Source organism: Gobius niger (genome assembly GCF_951799975.1).
Source record: "Gobius niger genome assembly, chromosome: 7".
Classification (NCBI taxonomy): domain Eukaryota; kingdom Metazoa; phylum Chordata; class Actinopteri; order Gobiiformes; family Gobiidae; genus Gobius; species Gobius niger.
Window position 1 is genome coordinate 32,424,402 of NC_136858.1, and position 19,293 is coordinate 32,443,694.

Below are 19,293 nucleotides of genomic sequence, written 5' to 3' on the forward strand. Positions count from 1 at the left end.
ATTTTTTTGTGTCATTTTTCGTCCATTTTTTTGTCAAATTTTTTATCACATTTTTGTCACATTTTTGTCATTTTTTGTCACATTTCTGTCATTTTTTGGTACATTTTTAATCAATTTTTTGTCATTTTTTTGGTCAAATTTGTGTCATTTTTTCGACCATTTTTTGTCAATTTCTTGTGACATTTTTGTCACATTTTTGCCACTTTTTCATCAATTTTTTGTCACTTTTTTGTCAATGTTTTCTCACTTTTTTGTCACATTTTCATCATTGTTTTCGTCTCAGTTTTGTTGCTATTTTCACAGCTTTTTTCCAGAAGCTTTTGGATTGGGGTAAAGCCAAACTGGAGAAAATGTAATCGGTTCAGGTGGTTAAGGCCATGTTGTCCTGATACCAATAAAGGGCTCGGCTTTGAAATTCCAAATATCATAAGACTTGATATAACACCCTAACACAATAGTAGTGCAGTAAAAATGTGAAGTAAAAAAACAAAAAAAGTCAAATGAATACGCCATAAAAGTAATAAAAGTATGTTGTTTTGTCAGCTACTTCCACCATTAGTGCAACATGTCACTTTGTTCTTGTTCCTTCCTCTTTGTTTCCCCCCGACTCCATTTGCAAAGTGTTGATTTCCTGCAGATTACCATCACACCCACTGCATTGTAGCCACCATTAATTCATGCAAAAAAACAAAAACATAAAAAAAATCCTATGTAGTGGCGATTTTACTATGCCGCGGCCGCTCTCCTCTGCTGGCCGGTGCGGTGTCGGATTCTGAGAGAGTGACAGTGGGTAAATTGACACTGCATACTACTTCACAACCTGCCAAAGAGGAAACTTCTGGAAAGCCGGTTCAAATCCCCCCCCCCCCCCCCCCCCTTCCCCGGGTTGTTTTGTTGATAGATAAAATGCTCGGCTGTAAAAGTGAAAAACTGGAAGTGCCTTTGAGGATGAAATCACCTTGGCGAGGCGGAGCGTTGCAGTGGTGCCACACAGTTCACGTCAGGGAAAGCGCTAGTGTTTCATGCAGTGTTTTGAACTCCCAGTGACTGCAGTAGACAAGCTGGAGGCAGGCCAGTGAGGGGCGAGCGAGGATGGGACAGACACAGAGGGAGTGGAGGAGGAGGAGGAGGAGGAGGAGGAGGAGAAGAGAGACACATAGCGAGGAACAGTGTGACAGCAGGGGGAGGCTTTTTTTTGACAGGCAATAAGTGCTTCAGTCCCCGGGATCCCGTTTAATAAAACAAGTGACGTGTGCAGGTTTGGAGATGGATTCTTTACGACAGTGCGCACATTTGCCTTTATTCAGCTATGTATATTATTTGACTTTATTCAAGATATTACTGACCAATAATCTGACTCAAGTAATCCTAATATACACTGATAGATTTTCACAGTGGAAAGCCGATATTTATGCTGCTCATGAAGCAATACCAAGAGTGAGTTGTTATGCAGAATTTCAATGAGTGAAGTTGAGTTTGATAAATCAACTCACTTATTTGGGGGCCTCAAAGCTGACTTGTTGGACGGATTAGTTGTAGAGCTCAAGACAGAGTGAAATAGTGCTCAAGACAGAGTGAATCAAAACAAGACTTAAAAATAGTGCTCAAGACAGAGTGAAATAGTGCTGAAGACAGAGCGAAATAATGCTCAAGACAGAGTGAGTCAAAACAAGACTTAAAAATAGTGCTCAAGACAGAGCGAGTCAAAACAAGACTTAAAAATAGTGCTCAAGACAGAGCGAAATAGTGCTCAAGACAGAGTGAGTCAAAACAAGACTTAAAAACAGTGCTCAAGACAGAGCGAAATAATGCTCAAGACAGAGCGAGTCAAAACAAGACTTAAAACTAGTGCTCAAGACAGAGTGAAATAGTGCTCAAGACAGAGCGAGTCAAAACAAGACTTAAAAACAGTGCTCAAGACAGAGCGAAATAGTGTTCAAGACAGAGCGAAATAATGCTCAAGACAGAGCGAGTCAAAACAAGACTTAAAAATAGTGCTCAAGACAGAGTGAAATAAAGCTCAAGACAGAGCGAGTCAAAACAAGACTTAAAAATAGTGCTCAAGACAGAGCGAGTCAAAACAAGACTTAAAAAGCATGTCAAGACAAAGCGAAATAGTGCTCAAGACAGAGCGAGTCAAAACAAGACTTAAAAATAGTGCTCAAGACAGAGCGAAATAAAGCTCAAGACAGAGCGAGTCAAAACAAGACTTAAAAATAGTGCTCAAGACAGAGCGAAATAGTGCTCAAGACAGAGCGAAATAAAGCTCAAGACAGAGCGAAATAGTGCTCAAGACAGAGCGAGTCAAAACAAGACTTAAAATAGTTCTCAAGACAGAGCGAATCCAAACAAGACTTAAAAATGCATATAACTGAAAGTATTTTATCTACACTCTTGCCTCTTACTGTAATTGACTAATTTTATGTTGATGTATTTATTGATTGTATTGGTTTTCTTATATTTTATGCTGCTTTAACTGTGAAGCACTTTGAATTGCCTTGTGTATGGATTGTGCTCTACAAATAAACTTGCCTTGCCTTGCCTAGCATTGGCTGACTGTTCCAAAGGATGGTTTGATCAAGCTCCAATCAGTGTTGTTGTTGTGTCCTTGAGCAAGACACTTGAACTGACCTCATTGCCACCATTCCGTATTCTCGCTGTGTACAAATCCATGTGTAAATGGGACTGAACAGAACTGACCCTGTGCATCACTTCAAATCACAACAACGCCGCCCAAGGAGTGACTTCCTGTTTCGATCCAGCACGCCAAAATAAAAGCACACAGCTCGTCTCATTGATTAGATCTGCAGGTACTTGCAACATTACAAGAATGTAATTACACACACACATTTTTTTTGGTCTGTTAATAGTTCGGCAGAAAGAAAGTTGAACTAATGAACTGCTGAACAAATGAATAAGACGGTGCTTTTAATTTGGCGTGCTGGATTGAAACAGGAAGTCACTTCTTGGGCGGCGTTGTTAGGATTTTAAGTTATGCACAGAAAGTCAAATCATAATTTATCTGATGTACTATTGATTATATGTCAAGCATGGGTTTAAATTACTTGAATATATCTTATTTTGAGAGGATTTCAAGGAAGACATTTCAGACTGGGAATCTTGCTTGAAATAAGAAAGTAAAACTGCCAATGGGACAAGAGCGATTTGCTTACTCCACTGGCCAAAAAAATAAAATCTCAAATAAAGACATAATGTATGGAAAGGAGTCAGAAATCACAAGTTTTTTTGTTGTTGCCGTGTACATAGCAGTCTGCATAGTCTAAATGTCATTTTAAGAAAGTGGTCCTGTCCCATGGCTCCACTGGAAAACGACATGCGCAGGTTCAGAGACGTCTGACCACAAAAAGCCAGGCCCAACAAACATCAGCGTGGCCCGTGAGGGGATAAGTGCATGCTTAACACTGTATCCATTTCATCACAACGTGATTGAAATAGGCAGGGAATAGTAGGCCGCGCCAAATCCTCTTATCCGATTTGTGACCATTAATCATTTCTGCTTCATGATGCAATTTTTGGACAAGTCATTTCCCTTCAGCAGGTGAGGGCAGGCTCAGAGGCAGACGGTACCAGGATGCCGTTGTTCCAGTCTTTTGCTGAAGTGAATACCGATGCGAATGATGAATGAAACTCAGAGCACTACTTCATGTTACAGTTGAAATTTGTAGTAATAGTTGTTTTTATAATTGTTAATGTGGTAATGATGAGGGTATTCAAGGTCATTAAAATATATTCATTCTTATTGTGGGAATAGCTGTCTTTTTTACTTCTTTAGTTAACCCCTTAACTCCCACCTGAACCGAGCACATTTTCTCCAGTTTGGCTTTACCACAGTCCAAAAGCATCTGGAAAAAAGCTGTGAAAATAGCAGCAAAACTGAGACGAAAACAATGATGGAAATGTGACAAAAAAGTGAGAAAACATTGACAAAAAAGTGGCAAAAATGTGACAAAAAATGACCAAAATGCAACAAAAAGAAACAACAAAAATTTTATAAAAAATTGACGAAAAAGTGGCAAAAATGTGACAAAAAAATTACAAAAATGTGACAAAGAAATGACAAAAAATGACAAAAATTTGATACAAATTTGACCAAAAAATTACAAAAAAATTACAAAAAAATTACAAAAAAATTACAAAAAAATTACAAAAAAATTACAAAAAATTACAAAAAATTACAAAAAAATTGATAAAAAATTGACGAAAAAATGACAAAAATGTGACAAAGAAATGACAAAAAAATGACAAAAAAGTTGAGTTGAATGAGTTGAATGAGTTGAATACCCAGCAAAAAAATGATGGAAAAAAAACCTGATGACGTGAGGAAAAAGATCCTCTCGGTTCAGGCAGAAGTTAAGAGGTTAAACCTTTGCAATGCAGTTGAATGCCGAATACGTGGAGGAAGATGGATGGATGTAGTAATAGTCAATATTATTTATAGTATAGCACTTTTCACTTTACTCTCCACCTCTGTACACCACTCTTCTGTGTCATCAGTCTTTTAGGCCTTTTATTGCGGCGCTATAAAAACTTTTATAGGCGCGACTTTGTCCATGATGCACCTAGACCTTTGTTCGCCATCTTATTTAGGCCACGTACAAAAAAAAAAAAAGAAAGATATTACTGGCAACAAGGCTTTCTCCAAGGGGGTTGTCGTCCAAAGCAGGAGCAGCAGAAATGGCCCGTACAGCGCCATGAAAAATAGATGCATAGTCGAGCGCCGTTCCCCTCTCCTGTCGGATTTGCATACAGGCTAATCTTACTTCGACGCAACAACCAGCAGCTGTGGGCCTCCTGGTGCATTAGAGACAACACTGACATAATGTAATCTAAAGGGCTTTTTTGTTTTCTTCTTTTCTCTTTGTGCAAATACAGCCCTGACGCACAGACAATGGCCATTCTCCCCCATGAAAGGGGATCGGCTCCATTGGCACGAAACCAGCAGGTGCATTACAAAGCTTCATTCATAAATAATGACGTCCACGGCCTACAGTTACACAGGTAAACAGCGGCTCATATTTGACACTCGTTAAAGTCCCCCCATGCACACATTACAGGCGATTTCAGACCTCCAAGCTGATTTCTGTTTGTGTTTCTCAAACGATGGTACAGGTGGAATATTAGTCAGAGTATTTACACAAAGCCAACTCTGCTCATGATATTTGGTTTGGTAGCTACCTTGTGATTCGTCTCTTTACTAAGAACCGAAAATAACCTTTGGTACTGGTGAGTGAGAAGGAGGCGTTTGGGTGTTGTTTGCGATAATGGTTCATTATGTGACATAGTTACATATTCACAGGGACTGATAAGACGCTCGGTGACAGACAACTGAAGAAGCATCCGAGTGTTCACTTGAAATGGCTTTGTTGGTCTTTTCTTTAATATTATGTTATGTTGTAATTATAAGCCCAACATTACAACAGCAGTCGTCTCAGGGAGTTACACAAAAATTGCTGATTCGACCAGAACAGAATAACTGTTTTGTTGCAGGCTGAAGATTATGACACACTGATCAAAGCAGTGATTCTCAACTGGTGGGTTGGGACGTAAACGTGTGTCGCAGAAACATTTTCAGTGGAATCTGAAACTATATAACTATAACTCTTACCACCCGCCAAAACCAAATGCATTCTCTCCTCTTTGCCATTGTCGTCACTTTTTATTTCCCTTATGTGTTTATGTGTTTTCACTTTTTTATGGTACTTTTGTTACTTTTTTGATGCATTTTTGTCACATTTTTTGCTGGATTTTGGTCACTTTTTTGCTGGATTTTTGTCACTTTTTTGCTGGATTTTTTTCACTTTTTGCTGGATTTTTTTTTCACCTTTTTGCTGGATTTTTGTCACTTTTTTGCTGGATTTTTGTCTTTTTTTTGCTGGATTTTTGCCTTTTTTTGCTGGATTTTTGCCTTTTTTTGCTTGATTTTTGTGACTTTTTTTGCTTGATTTTTGCCATTTTTTTCTGGATTTTTGCCATTTTTTTGCTGATTTTTTGTCATTTTTTGCTGGATTTTTGTCATTTTTTGCTGGATTTTTATCATTTTTTTGCTGGATTTTTGTCACTTTTTCTGGATTTTTGTCACTTTTTTGTTGGATTTTTGTAACTTTTTTGTTGGATTTTTATCACCTTTTTGCTGTATTTTCGTCATTTTTGTCAATTTACATCCTCATTTTCTTCTCGTTTTTTGTCGCTATTTTGAAGAAGCTTTTAGATTTGGAGAATTTGGAGAACAGGAGAAAACATGTTCAGGTGGGACTTAAGAGGTTAAAATGTATGTTATTGGCTTCTTTCTATTAAAATTCCAGTTCTAAACAATGAGCCCAATCTACCACCTGACATTGCTCAAGGCGAAAGTCGGTATCTTGCACACAAACAACAATGTGCCAGTGCTTTCCCCGGTTGCCTGTGGGCGTCGCTTAGAAAACAAAGAGGGGTAGACTGAGGTGTGGTTCTTCCTCTTCACTCTCGTCTTTACATTAACATCATTAACACAGCCATTAGCATCTTACAAAGGACAAACTATTTCTCCCACTGTGAGTTAAACACTGTCCATGTCCTGCAAGAGATTGACGGTCCCGTAGCTCTCCAAGCTGCAGAAACGTGATCAAAACACCAGCACGTGCGTCACCCCACACCCACTGCCACCCACAGTAGCAGAGAATATTCCAGTCTGGTATGATCTTTAGGAGGTAAAGCTTGGGGAGGGACCATGGGTGTCTGTCCAGCCCATTTGCTCGTCAGGTATGAAGCTGAAGATCGCACCTGTCAGCGCAAAAGTCTAATCTAGCCTGCGTTTAGAAACACAAGATCATGCCCCATATTTTATACGACAAATCACAAATGACATTTTTATTTGGGTCTCGGCTTGTCATCTTATAGGGTAATGGTGGGTCCCAAAGCCATACCACTTGAGAACCACTGGATTAACCCCTTAACTCCCACCTGAACCGAGCACATTTTCTCCAGTTTGGCTTTACCCCAGTCCAAAAGCTTCTGGAAAAAAGCTGTGAAAATAGCAACAAAACTGAGACGAAAACAATGACGGAAATGTGACAATGAAGTGAGAAAACATTGCCAAAAAAGTGACGAAAAATTGATGAAAAAATGGCAAAAACGACGCAAAAAATTGACGAAAAATGACAAACATGTGACAAAAAATGACAAAAATGTGACAAAATGTTACAAAAAAATACAAAAATGTGATAAAAAATTGACAAAAAAAATTACAAAAATTCAACAAAAAAATGACAAAAACAATGACAAAAAAGCTACAAAAATGAATTGACTACATAACAAAAAAATGATGGAAAAAAAATCTGATGACGTAAGGAAATGATCCTCTCGGTTCAGGCGGGAGTCAAGAGGTTTAAAAACAGGAGTAGATTACTTGTATGTTTGGTTAATTACAGATCATTTAGAAGCAATGAGGAAAAATATGAAGCACAGGGCAACATATTGACCAATAAAGAGAAAGATGGAGCCTATATTTCTTTACTCTACTGTAGCAAAAGATGCCCTGGAGTGCCAACCTGTGACTACTACAGCCGCTCCAACCGTTCTCTCACATCACATTCATATGAAGCCAAAGTGGAGTAAGTCTCTAACAACAATATGCCCCAGTTGGACCGGTGTTGATCCCATTTATCATTGGATCCGTGTATGAAATCCTGCTCACATTCGCCCAAAATTTAGGACAATGAATCTATACATCAGCAATAGGAAGAGCATTGTCTGAAGGGAATGCATATCTTATCTCACTGTGTGCTTACATGTAGCTGCCTCTTAGTCTCTCCTTTCAACTTGAGGTTTGTCTACTCAACTGCCCCGGTCACCAGATAACGATATCACGTTGATGTAAATTCAGGATGTTTGGGTGAATGGGTAAGTAGGAAGACACAAACAACAGGAAGGGCCTGCCCGGCTGCCTATGTCAAATCGACATGCAAATACTGTGCACTGTAACCCTATTGTGTTTCGCAGGAATCACAAAAGGTAAAGTGCTTGAGTAGAAAACCACTTATTTGCACATGTATAGTCTCTGTTGTTCTGGTTAGGCCTGTCATGATCAAATTAAGTTGCCTTTCACATAGTTTAATGCAGGTTTAACAAATGCCCTTGTTGAACAAAATCCTCATTGACTGACTATTACGAACACACAAAAGAAATATAACATACTGCTAACTATTGACCTTCAAGACCTCATTCTTACCTGCCCTACATTATTTGTGATAGTAGCCTACTTCCTTTTTGTACCACTCCTGATTGATGTGTGCCACGCCATGTGTCGGGAATGTTGCCAAAACAGGTCCTGCAGGTCATGCTTTGGCACCACTTTTATGTCACTTTTATTTTAACGTAGCCTTGTTGTTGAGTGACGAGATTGGAAAAGATCGTACTAATAATACTGGCATTGAATTATATAACCCATTACAAACTTCTCACACCCCGTGATGCTAGTATGTAGCCACAACATGCCCTGGAGCTAACGGGAAAACATGGCTACCAAAATGTGCCAAACTTTTCACACAAGCGAAATGAAGTCTAAAAAGAAGAGATGCCTAAATGCTACTAACGTTTATCTAAACTGGGAGCAAACCATGTCTAAACATGAGACTTAAAGGTGCATTATGGAACTTTTTATGTGAGAAAAAAAAAACATTGACCATTGATGCGGCGGCAATATGGGCGGTGAGCATGCAGGCGCCCTGACTTTCCATTATGATGGCCTCTCTGACGCTCCAGGATCAATTGTTTTTAGAGTTTCTGGTGCCTCTCACCAGAAAATCTACAAAACAATTGATCCTGCAGCGTTGAAGAGGCCGCCATGATGGAAAGTAAACACAGCCAGCCGTTGAGTCACAAAATGGTCAATTATGTACAACTATAAAGGTTGTATTTTTCTTGCTTTTTTTTTTGCATAAAAAGTTCCATACTGCAGCTTTAACCTCTTAACTCCCGCCTGAACCGAGAAGATTTTTTTCCTCACGCCATCAGATTTTTTTTTCATCATTTTTTTGGGGGGTATTCAACTCAATTTTTGTCACATTTTTGTAATTTTTTCGTCAATTTTTTATCACATTTTTGTCTTTTTTTTTTGGTCATTTTTGTCAAATTTGTATCACATTTTTGTCAAATTTTTGTCATTTTTTTGTCACATTTTTGTCATTTTTTTGTCAAATTTCTGTCAATTTCTTGTGACATTTTTGCCACTTTTTCATCCATTTTTCGTCACTTTTTTGTTGCTATTTTCACAGCTTTTTTCCAGAAGCTTTTGGACTGGGGTAAAGCCAAACTGGAGAAAATGTGCTTGGTTCAGGTGGGAGTTAAGGGGTTAAGTGCATTAAAAAAAAGCATAAATGAAGATATCCTATTTACTATTACTATTACTATAATTATAAAGTCTTTAATTGCAGATAACCCTCAAGAAGCCTCCAGGGACGCAGCTTTAGAACCACACTGATCCAATTTAATACACAACTAAATCTGTCACAAAAACAAAAAATATCTAATTTAAATTCATGTTCTGAATTAGAGTAACTAATACATTTTACAGTGTGTTTCAGGTTGTTAGGTCATGTGTCCTTTGTCACAAAGTGCCCTAATCCATATTAGAGTCCAACCTTTGACCCTGAGCATCTCCCTGGAGACTGCGGGGGCCATTTGGGGGCACGTCATCAAGCGTGAAAAACAGCTGACGGTGCATATTAGATTATGAGGCAGTGCTATAGAAGTGGTGCCACCAGAATAAAAGCCGGTTGTAAAATATTTATGATACAACGGCTACGCTGTCTGTCTTCGTGTACTGTTTTAATGGGTACAGAGTATGATGTGTGAAAGTCTAGCTTGTTGTTTCGTTTCAATGTAGATGTTTATACAAAGCCCTGCACACATCTGAACCGAGTGCCCCAATTACATTACTAAATTATCGCCTGTTATGCCATCTTAAACTCATACCTGTGCCAATTTTATGGGACATTTCCAATAGAGAGACTAAAATCCATAAATGTTGAACTGTTTTAACAGAAATTCACAAGTTCAGCTTTTTTCCAAGTGGCCTATGCGTCGAATACAGGCCATTCAGAGATATTTATTCTGATGAACAATTACTCGAGTAAAATTGGAAAACATATATGGTGAAAATACTTCTTGAGTACTGCATATTTCAGCGTAGAAGTCTGATTCCTGTTTGAGCAAGTGTTACAATACAGGAAAAACATAAAATATCCCCAAATTCAGATATTTCCAAAGAAGAAAACATAGAAATTGGAAAAAGCAATAAGATAAGATGCTAGAAAATTGGCATATAAGTTTGTTCTTGGTGAAAAGCTGAACTACTCTTTACTCAAGTAAGTGTAATGTTACTTCAAAATAATGGAATTATGCCTATGTGATAAAACTATATGCAAGGCGACAGAAAAAAAAAGCTCATTATAATGAAATCAGTATTATACCTGACTACTAGGCCTATACTGTTTACAGGCCCGTTCAATTTTGTGATGTCATCTAAAAATCAGTCAGGTGTGTGAAAAATGTGCTTTTAAAATTCGTATCGATCGAAAAATATAGATGTGTTTGTGTGTTTGCAAACAGGCGTGACAGGAATACATTCGCCATTCTCAGCAGCTTATCTCATTCTTGTGACGGATTTATGCCTTTGTGCTTTCACCTTTGGCATTACATAATCTGGAGAGGGTGACAAAACCCGGGGCAGCAAAACAGATTTGAACGAGAAGAATGTGGACCAGATTAGGTATGTTAGAGAGGGAGGGGGGGGGGAGAGAGAGAGAAAGCATGTTTTATTCTGAGGCTGCTCTGTGGATCACGTGGCACCGGCTAGCAACATCCTCTCAGCACACAACACAAGCCCAGACCCACTCCTTGCTGCAAATCCCCCTCTCCCATCACTCCGCGAACAGTAAACGTGCAGATTTGAGTGAAAATGGCTATTTGCTCCCTTTTAATTTGTCTTCTTGATGCGTCTCCTTTCCACTGCTCCTTAGAGAAGTATCGCAGAAGGCCAGGCCAGGCCAGAGACAGGTGGTCACTGGGAGATCAGTCAGGCATAAGAAATCAGGCTATCAGATATGAGCACTAGGCAACTCTAACAACACTACAATAGCACTCGACAAACCATCTGTTAGCTACACACTGGCAAAGACAACATACTGTATCACACTGGGAGAAAGTTTGCAAGCGCAGTGCTATAAGAAGCTTCTTTGGTAATACTGTATATCTGTAAAGCTTGGAAACGTATGCATTCAGTTAACTCTCCGACTAATGTCACTTCCTCGTCGTATCTGAGCCCACCACGGGGTACCTGAGGTCACAAGACAGCTCCTATGGAATGCAAAACGTGCCACACTATCAGTCACCATTCACGGTGCAATTGATAGGTGTCACATGACTTGTCGTCAATATGGCGACCTCCAGCAGCAGCCGCTAATCATGTGTCTGCAGAGGGCCGATAGCCTGTGTGGGATAAGGCTGAGTGTCTCAAATCCTACTCAAACTCAATTTTACTACTGCCATGACATTGCATTTCCTTCCCAAACTGTCACACTTGCACAGCTGACCAGATAAAAACTTTGCACTGTGTCAGAATGCCGCAACCTTGGAGCTGAAAAAGCATATCTATCAATATGCTAATGCGGAAGAATGCAATAAAAATAAATGGGCAAATTGCAGCAAAGGGCTGGCTACTCCTCAAATAAGCTATGCAGCTGAATGCTCATGCAAAAAGTATTCTTCATGAGCTAGTGAGACGTTAGGGGTAATTACCAGCCATAACTATCATGCAAGGTGTCCCAAAGATGATGCCCATAAGTATACAGTGTGCAACAAGCCTGTCTGATGCGCCTGTGGCACTGCCTGGATGTCTATGGACAAGATGCAGCGGCAGCGCAGACCGAGGGAGTGACGCATTGCAGGTACGAACGGACCAATCAGAGGGCGCGATTTCTTTCCGCTACGTCTTGTACCGCAGCGCAGACTAGCAGAATGTATCCGTGCGCTGTCATATAGTTCCCGAGTAACCTATGATCTGACGCGAAATAAGAGTAATGTGACTTGGTTTGGAAACAGCTATGGGTGCCTTTAACATGATGTGATTTTTTGGAAAGGATAGCGATAGTAGTGAAGGCACATTTGTGTAAAATGTAGTGTCCGAGAAAAGGGAAGTTGGCGGAGTGGTACACGTGAGAGGCGGAGATTGTGTCAGCCGTTAAATGCAGTCCGGAGCCTCCTCTCTCTGTATCAGAGCCGCTGATCGTCCCCCAGGCTCCGTACACCACCGCTCTCTTTCGGATTTGCTCGCAAACCAGCCCGTCTTTCTACATCAAAATGGTAAGAGATTTTTTTCATTATTATGCTCAGAAACATAGCTTTCATCGTCTGTAAGTGTAGCAGAAGAGTAGCAGTTGGAAAATAGGAAATTCATATCGGAACAACGTGACATCACCCGTAGAAGAGCCATCTGCTGTAACTAACGCAGCCGCGCTTTCAGCGTAAAATGGGGGCTGCTTGTTGCTAGGCTGCGCCTATCTGAATAAATGTGCCTCTATTTAGACCAAATGTAGCCTTCAAACCACTGAATGAGATGCTGTTTTTACCGACATCATTTGAATCATCAAAGGAAGGCTTGCCAGTGACGTATCGTTGACTTTATTGCAAAATATCAATTGATCAAGTCTGCATTTTGTGCAGACTGACTGTCTTAGATTTTAAGCGCAGACATTAACTGTTTGATCTCTATTCATGTCGGTACTTATTTTTGTAAACGGCTATAATGTACAGATTTACCCTGGCACCCATTTGTCGTTTGCGTTTTCAGCCTTAACTTGATGCAGTCAGCTGTATTTTTCTGATCTTGGCATCTTTTGACGATATATTCTTACCAAGCATTTATTGTAAATCTGTGTACGGTGGCCCTCGTACGCCTAGAAACGCCCCTGAGACTTGTTTATCGTTATTCGTCTCGGACCTTTACGTTTTTCCCCCTCCAACTACGTTATTCTTACCCGTTTCGAGGGTTCTGAACTTCTGAATGTTAATAATACATCACGAAGGACTTAGAAGTCCGACTGGGTCGTTAATCTAAATGAGTGCAAGCTCGAAGCGTTAGCAGGACTGCCTAGCCCTAGCTCTCTCTGCCTAGCAACCTTTACCGCCAATTTTAATTCATTCATTGTGTGTGTCAGGCCAGGCGTTGTTCAATTCGACGCTACACGTCACTGTCATAATTGGCACAGAAAAACCTGTTTACACAATGCGTGGCTGTTTACAGAACCTTTCCGCTTTTTCAATTGTACACATTTTATTATCTTGTAGTAATTAGCCTATATGTCTAAACATTTTACTAAGGGTTCAGTGTATTTACCTTTTTCACTGTGAAGTGTCACTGTACATGGCTCTCAATCGAGTCATCATCCCTAACTGCTGCATGTATTATTTTTCAGGCCGACCAGCTTACAGAGGAGCAGATTGCCGGTAAGCCATGGCTGCATTGATCTGCTTTCTTCATAACCTACAAAGTGCCTTGTCATATGGATCCTAGCACCTCTTACCGTGGATTTATACTTTTGCCTTTTAAGGCATTCCACACGACTGGTCATAAAACCGGAATGAACGAAATGGTCTGTGGCCGTGCTGCCTGGATCGCTGGCTTCCTCTCTCTTCTCTGCTGCCTAGAAGGACTTTCTCATGGAAAACTTAATGGTTGCTATGTAATAAAATGATGTAATCTGGAAGGGCCCTATTTGCTGTTGACTTGCTGAGATAAGTTGTCCTTTGGCCTGGGCGTGTTCTCCGGAAGAAATATTTCATGCACAAATTAGAATAAGTTGAAGCTCAGGGGTTATGTAAACCATCCAGTAATGTGTCTGAATAGCTGTGCCGGCTGTCGTATAGACCCTCCTCTGTATTTGTATAGAGGAGCATTGTTCTGTTAAGCACTAAACGGCTCCTTGGCATTTCAGAGGCAGTAGTCATCTGCTGGGTTTCATTACATTAGCTCTGCTTTATTTGCTCTAGTTGTTAAAAGGTCTGTTTCCATAGTGATCCGGGCAGTGCTGTCCTGTTTCAAGAGCAGGTTGACTTGAATGGCAAAGACGGCAGACAAGCTAAATTGCATACGCAATAAGCGAAGCGGCTTTGGATGGACTGAAATTCTTGAAAAGCAGGCTTAGGCTCTGTATAAAAGAACCAGCTTTGGAGCAGCTGTTTTCAGGGATTGTACTGACTACATTTTTCAGCATTGTTAAGCAGTTTAGATTAAAATCATTGCCAGTAGCTGTTTCGGTTTTGTGTGTCTTTGTTTTTACAAAGATGCTTTGATGCCTTTTGCTGTATAAACTGCTGATCTTATCCTTGGCATAAGTTCAGTAGTTTATATCAAAGAGGCCTGTTCTAACAGTAGCTTCATTCTATAAGGGGGGGTCTGTCTATGGTTGACACTTGACCCCACAAAACGGCAGGACAGGTTGTAGCTCTCGTGACGTTGACAAGCTGCTACATGCCACCACTCATTGCCCACCGGCGGCGTCTCTGTTGATGAGTGTGTCATCGTGGCCCATCCCTCCTGCCCCCAGCGCACCCCCCTTCACTCCCTCCCATCCTCCCTACTCATCCTCAGTCTCTGCTACCCCAGACGGGGCCATTGTTTAGCCAGAAATGGCACAAGTTGTAACCCTAAACACGAGGCCTTGTTGTTGCTGAGTCTTTGCTTAGTTTGTACGTGAAACATAAGTAATGCAAGGCCGCTGTTGAGTCTAGTTGATATGATTGGCAGGCACTAGCATGTTAAAGGAGGTACTGCTTTTTAAATGGTTGCCTTTGGAATAAAGGCTCGTCTCTTGTCCATTTAATGTTTGTTTTTGGCACACATTGTCTTGTTTAGTTGTTGGCACCACACAAATAGCATTTTTGGCACACTAAAAGCTTTGTTTCTCTTCTGAATCACAGAGTTCAAAGAAGCATTTTCGCTCTTTGACAAAGACGGCGATGGCACCATCACCACCAAAGAGCTGGGCACAGTCATGCGCTCGCTGGGCCAGAACCCGACAGAAGCAGAGCTGCAGGACATGATCAATGAAGTGGACGCTGATGGTAAGGAATGAGCACATGGACAGGCTTCACTTGAACAAAGAAGACAAAGAAGAATAAAAGATTTGAGTATCTTAGGTTGACTTAATTGGGTTAAGTTGTATGGAAAGGGTTTATGGTAAAAGCGTAAAACTTTCACTCCACTGGGAAGAAATGTTTCGAGAATTAATTTTTTCAAGATCTGACAAGTTTAATAATATTTTTTAATTGTATCTTTTTTAAACTTTTCTTAAGACAAATACAGCAATAGTGCTTAGCTTGGAAATATATTAGATTACCTATGTTACAAATAATCCATCTAAAAGGTAATTTTATCTCCAATAATAAAAAAAAGTTTGAGAAAATAAGATTTTCCAGTCGGTTTACCTCTTGACACATTTTTGCAATGTTATAATAAATTTAACTGCTTAAGCTTGTCTTTTAATGTTTAATTTGTCTTGCGAAGGCAACGGAACGATAGACTTCCCAGAGTTCCTCACCATGATGGCGCGGAAGATGAAGGACACAGACAGCGAGGAGGAAATCAGAGAAGCATTCCGCGTTTTTGACAAGGTACAAAAACCTCAACCCTGCCTACCACATTTTGTTTTGTAATAAAGTAATTCACTCCACATTCTCTATCGTCTCCTCAGGATGGTAATGGGTACATCAGCGCTGCCGAGCTCCGCCACGTGATGACAAATCTGGGTGAGAAGTTGACCGACGAAGAGGTGGACGAAATGATCAGAGAAGCAGACATTGACGGTGATGGACAAGTCAACTATGAAGGTTTGTATTTGGATATAGTTGGAAGCAACATTACGTAACTTGTGATGTTCTTGGGGTTGACCTTTGAGCTATCTTTACTGGGAATGCAGCCTCTTTTCTCAGCTAAAGTTTTTTTTTAGATATGGTAATCCTTCTGCTTCTTATTCATTGCTATTTCATTTGGTTCTAAACTTTCCCTTTTTTTTTTTTTTTTTTGCTGTTGCAGAGTTCGTACAAATGATGACGGCGAAGTGAAGGCCTTTGTACAGATTTCGTATATAAATAATTTGCCTTTTTTCTTTGTGTAATTTATCTGTAAAATCTTAATAGCCCCCTTCATCCCTGCCCCCTCTGCTGTCCAAAGGAACTGCATGTAAACTGCATAGGCTCTTGTCCCCATGTCCCTTTTCTTTTGCTGTCATGGTGTTTTGGAGTGACGCGATGGTCGTACATCCAGAAGCCTGCGGGAGGCCCCTGGGAGCCGCAGAACTTGGGATGGTCCTGTCTCGAGCTCGGGGCCCCTCCGCTCACGGCCACATTGTAAACCTGTCAACACTGTTGGCATGGAAACGATGTAGAGGAGTTTGAACTCTGCATGGACTACGGACAAAGTATATATATGGAAATCTCTCAGCATTGCACTACTGCAAAAAAATGACACGGGTGTATCTCCTAGGTACTCGTACAAACTCTTTTTGTATCTGCTGTTCTATATTACCACCAACGACTAATCTATCCATGCTTTTTAATGTTTTACTCACTACTTTTATTTTCTTTTTTAAATGGCCTTTGGTCATGCCTCAAATAATCCATTCCAAGTTGTATATTTTTGTTTTCCAATAAAATTTACAACCTACCCGGATTTGAAAATTGTCTTGTTTTTTCAGTTATGGCTGATCCTTGAGTTGTAATAATTCCCTTCTTTTTGTATCAAGATGCTCACTTTTTTTTTTTGATGGGACTTTTCTTTCTTCTGTTGCTTATAGCCTGCAGTAAAATGTTATTTTATTTCAACTGTCCCCTGTGACTTCCCGAATGCACTGAGGAGCATCAGCCAATGCCTCTTAATGTCCACACGAGCACCGATCAGACCTGTTTACAGTCAAAACTCAAGCCCGGACCATAGGCTTGTTTTCTCTGGTCCTCTCTTTAAGACCTTCCTGGCGCTGTCCCAGACTCGGCCGGCCTCACTGTGCTCATGTCTGGTCTGCTGCAGCTCTGGCACAGCGTCGGTATAGAAAAATCTGACCACCTCATATGTGTCTTACATTTGGCATTTGCTCCCAATCATCCCGAGGCGCAGGTGATCGAACGTACATCTGAAAAAAATCATGGTGTAAATAGAGCTATTCCTGTTATTCTTTTTTTTAATTTCTGATCGAGTTTGTTACAGTAGCTTGCAGAGATACAAAGTTTGTTATTTTGATGAATGACAATAAAGCTCTATTGTGGAACGCCTGTGCAACGCCTCTTGTTTTAAGATAATTTGAGTTATTTTTTTTGCAATTAATAGGGTTATTTTAAGCATAGGTTTTTGGGAGGCTGTGACTCGTCTGCTGGGTTGAAATCAGCTCAGTCATGCGTTTGATCCGCCGGCCCCTGTGGATGTGCAAGCATTTAGAGCATTACAAAGTGATGTTAAGTAACATGTCTCGCACACAAACGGCTAATTTACTTCCGATTTAGATTTTGCAGGCAGACGTGCACTTGCTCCTTGCATAATCCTCACGTCACTTTGAAATATAATTGTAAACTTTGGTCTAGGCATTAGTTCTCCCCTCAATATTCTCTCATCCACCAAAAGAACTTGCTCCTTGAAAGGTTTCCCAAGTAGAATAGAAATGAAATCCTCCGTGTAAAAAGGACTTGTGTGCCTCTACTAATTATCCTTGGCCCATTTCTGTGTTAATATATACATCAGCCCCATGTTTATTGCCTTTTGAAGGAGCAACACATTTTGTGCCAATGCCGTCAATGGTTTCATAATTAAGGTGATTTCTGTGGCACCAGAGCAAATCTTATAAATCTGGGCCCAACTTTCTCCAAATCCCTGCGGTCCACATCATTTATTACCTTATTTTAAGTTGATTGATTGTTTAGCGGTTTAGTAATTTAATTTGAAGCATTTTGGTATTTGACTGTCTATATGTGCAATACTGGTATGTGAGAAAAAAAAAAATCCTTCTCAATACAGCATCTTCCGGGCTTTGTGGGTTTTATGCTGGAGGGCCGTATTTTGCATGTTGCCTATGCTCTAGTGCAGTGGGAGGCAAGTTTGCGTCGTGAAGGGCCGATTTTCATCTTCGCCAAAACACCAGGGGCCGAATTTCCCCATTGTAGCCGAAAGCAAAGAACTTTTTTCTGCAAATACTAATGTTTAACATCCCAACATTATTCCCACACAAGTCTTTGCTGAACAAGACTGAAATTATGATCAAAACAACCCAATAACAAACATTTTAACAAACTCTGTTAATGTTCCCATGCAGTTTCAGATGGAAAATATTAAACAAAAGTTCCCTTTAGACTCGCGACCCACTGAAAATGGTTCCGCGACCCACTTTTGGGACTAGAATCCCCGTTTTACATTATATAAAATGACCAAGTGGGACGTTCTGCCAGGACATTTTTAAAATACTGACACTATGTATTTGCCATCTTATTTGCATAATAATATTTCTCAAAATCATCTTGGGGGGCCTGTGGTTCTGTGCTGGAGGGCCGGATTTGGCCCCCGTGCCTGACGTTGCCTATCCCTGCTCTAGTGTGAAAGCAAATAATAACAATGTACAATTTACACTCATTTGACTTCTGTTACACATACTATTGCTATGCCTTAACTGGGCAAACATTAAAAAAATTAGGTTGCAACCAGACTGTAAATTAATGGACTAATTCCTTCCTGAAGCCATAAGGAAACAGGGGCAGGCTCTGGAAGTTCAATTTGTTTTAAACGCCTCTCAAGTCATTATTGAACATCATCATTCTAACCTCTTCGTGTGTGTGTCTTAATACTCGCAACATCGCTATTTTTTATTTTTGGAATAATCTAAATAATTCACCCAAATTGCTCGCATGAATGAGCTTCAGTTCGAAAGGGGAAGCCGCCATCACTTATTCTTCATTTACAATCTATGGTTGCCAGGTTTTGCACCCCTGTTGAACCGTAGACTTAGGTTTGAGAACCACGGAGCTATTAGTCCACTGTTTTTCTCCCACTACTGATATTCAATCACCGCACTCCCACACTCCCGCTGTATTTCATTCCCCTGCTATATATAGCCTTTACTGTAGCCTACATGTTGGTGGTATCTGGCACTATTTATACATCTCATGCCTATGTGGACTATTGGTGGCCCTCTGTCATTTTATCTTTGCTTATTTGATTCCAGATGCGTATTATATTTCTGTGTTGATCTTGAGGTCAAA

The 19,293-nt window shown here is 40.2% G+C and overlaps 1 protein-coding gene across 1 annotated transcript; it reads left to right on the plus strand.

Annotated features, from left to right (window-relative positions):
• The first annotated feature begins 12,231 nt into the window (after positions 1-12,231).
• calm2a (calmodulin 2a (phosphorylase kinase, delta)) lies at positions 12,232-17,318 on the plus strand. The gene is made up of 6 exons (XM_079559533.1): positions 12,232-12,360; positions 13,473-13,503; positions 14,977-15,120; positions 15,563-15,669; positions 15,750-15,885; positions 16,091-17,318. The coding sequence occupies exons 1-6, from the start codon at positions 12,358-12,360 to the stop codon at positions 16,117-16,119; spliced, it is 450 nt and encodes a 149-aa protein (XP_079415659.1). The 5' UTR covers positions 12,232-12,357; the 3' UTR covers positions 16,120-17,318.
• The last annotated feature ends 1,975 nt before the right edge of the window (positions 17,319-19,293 follow it).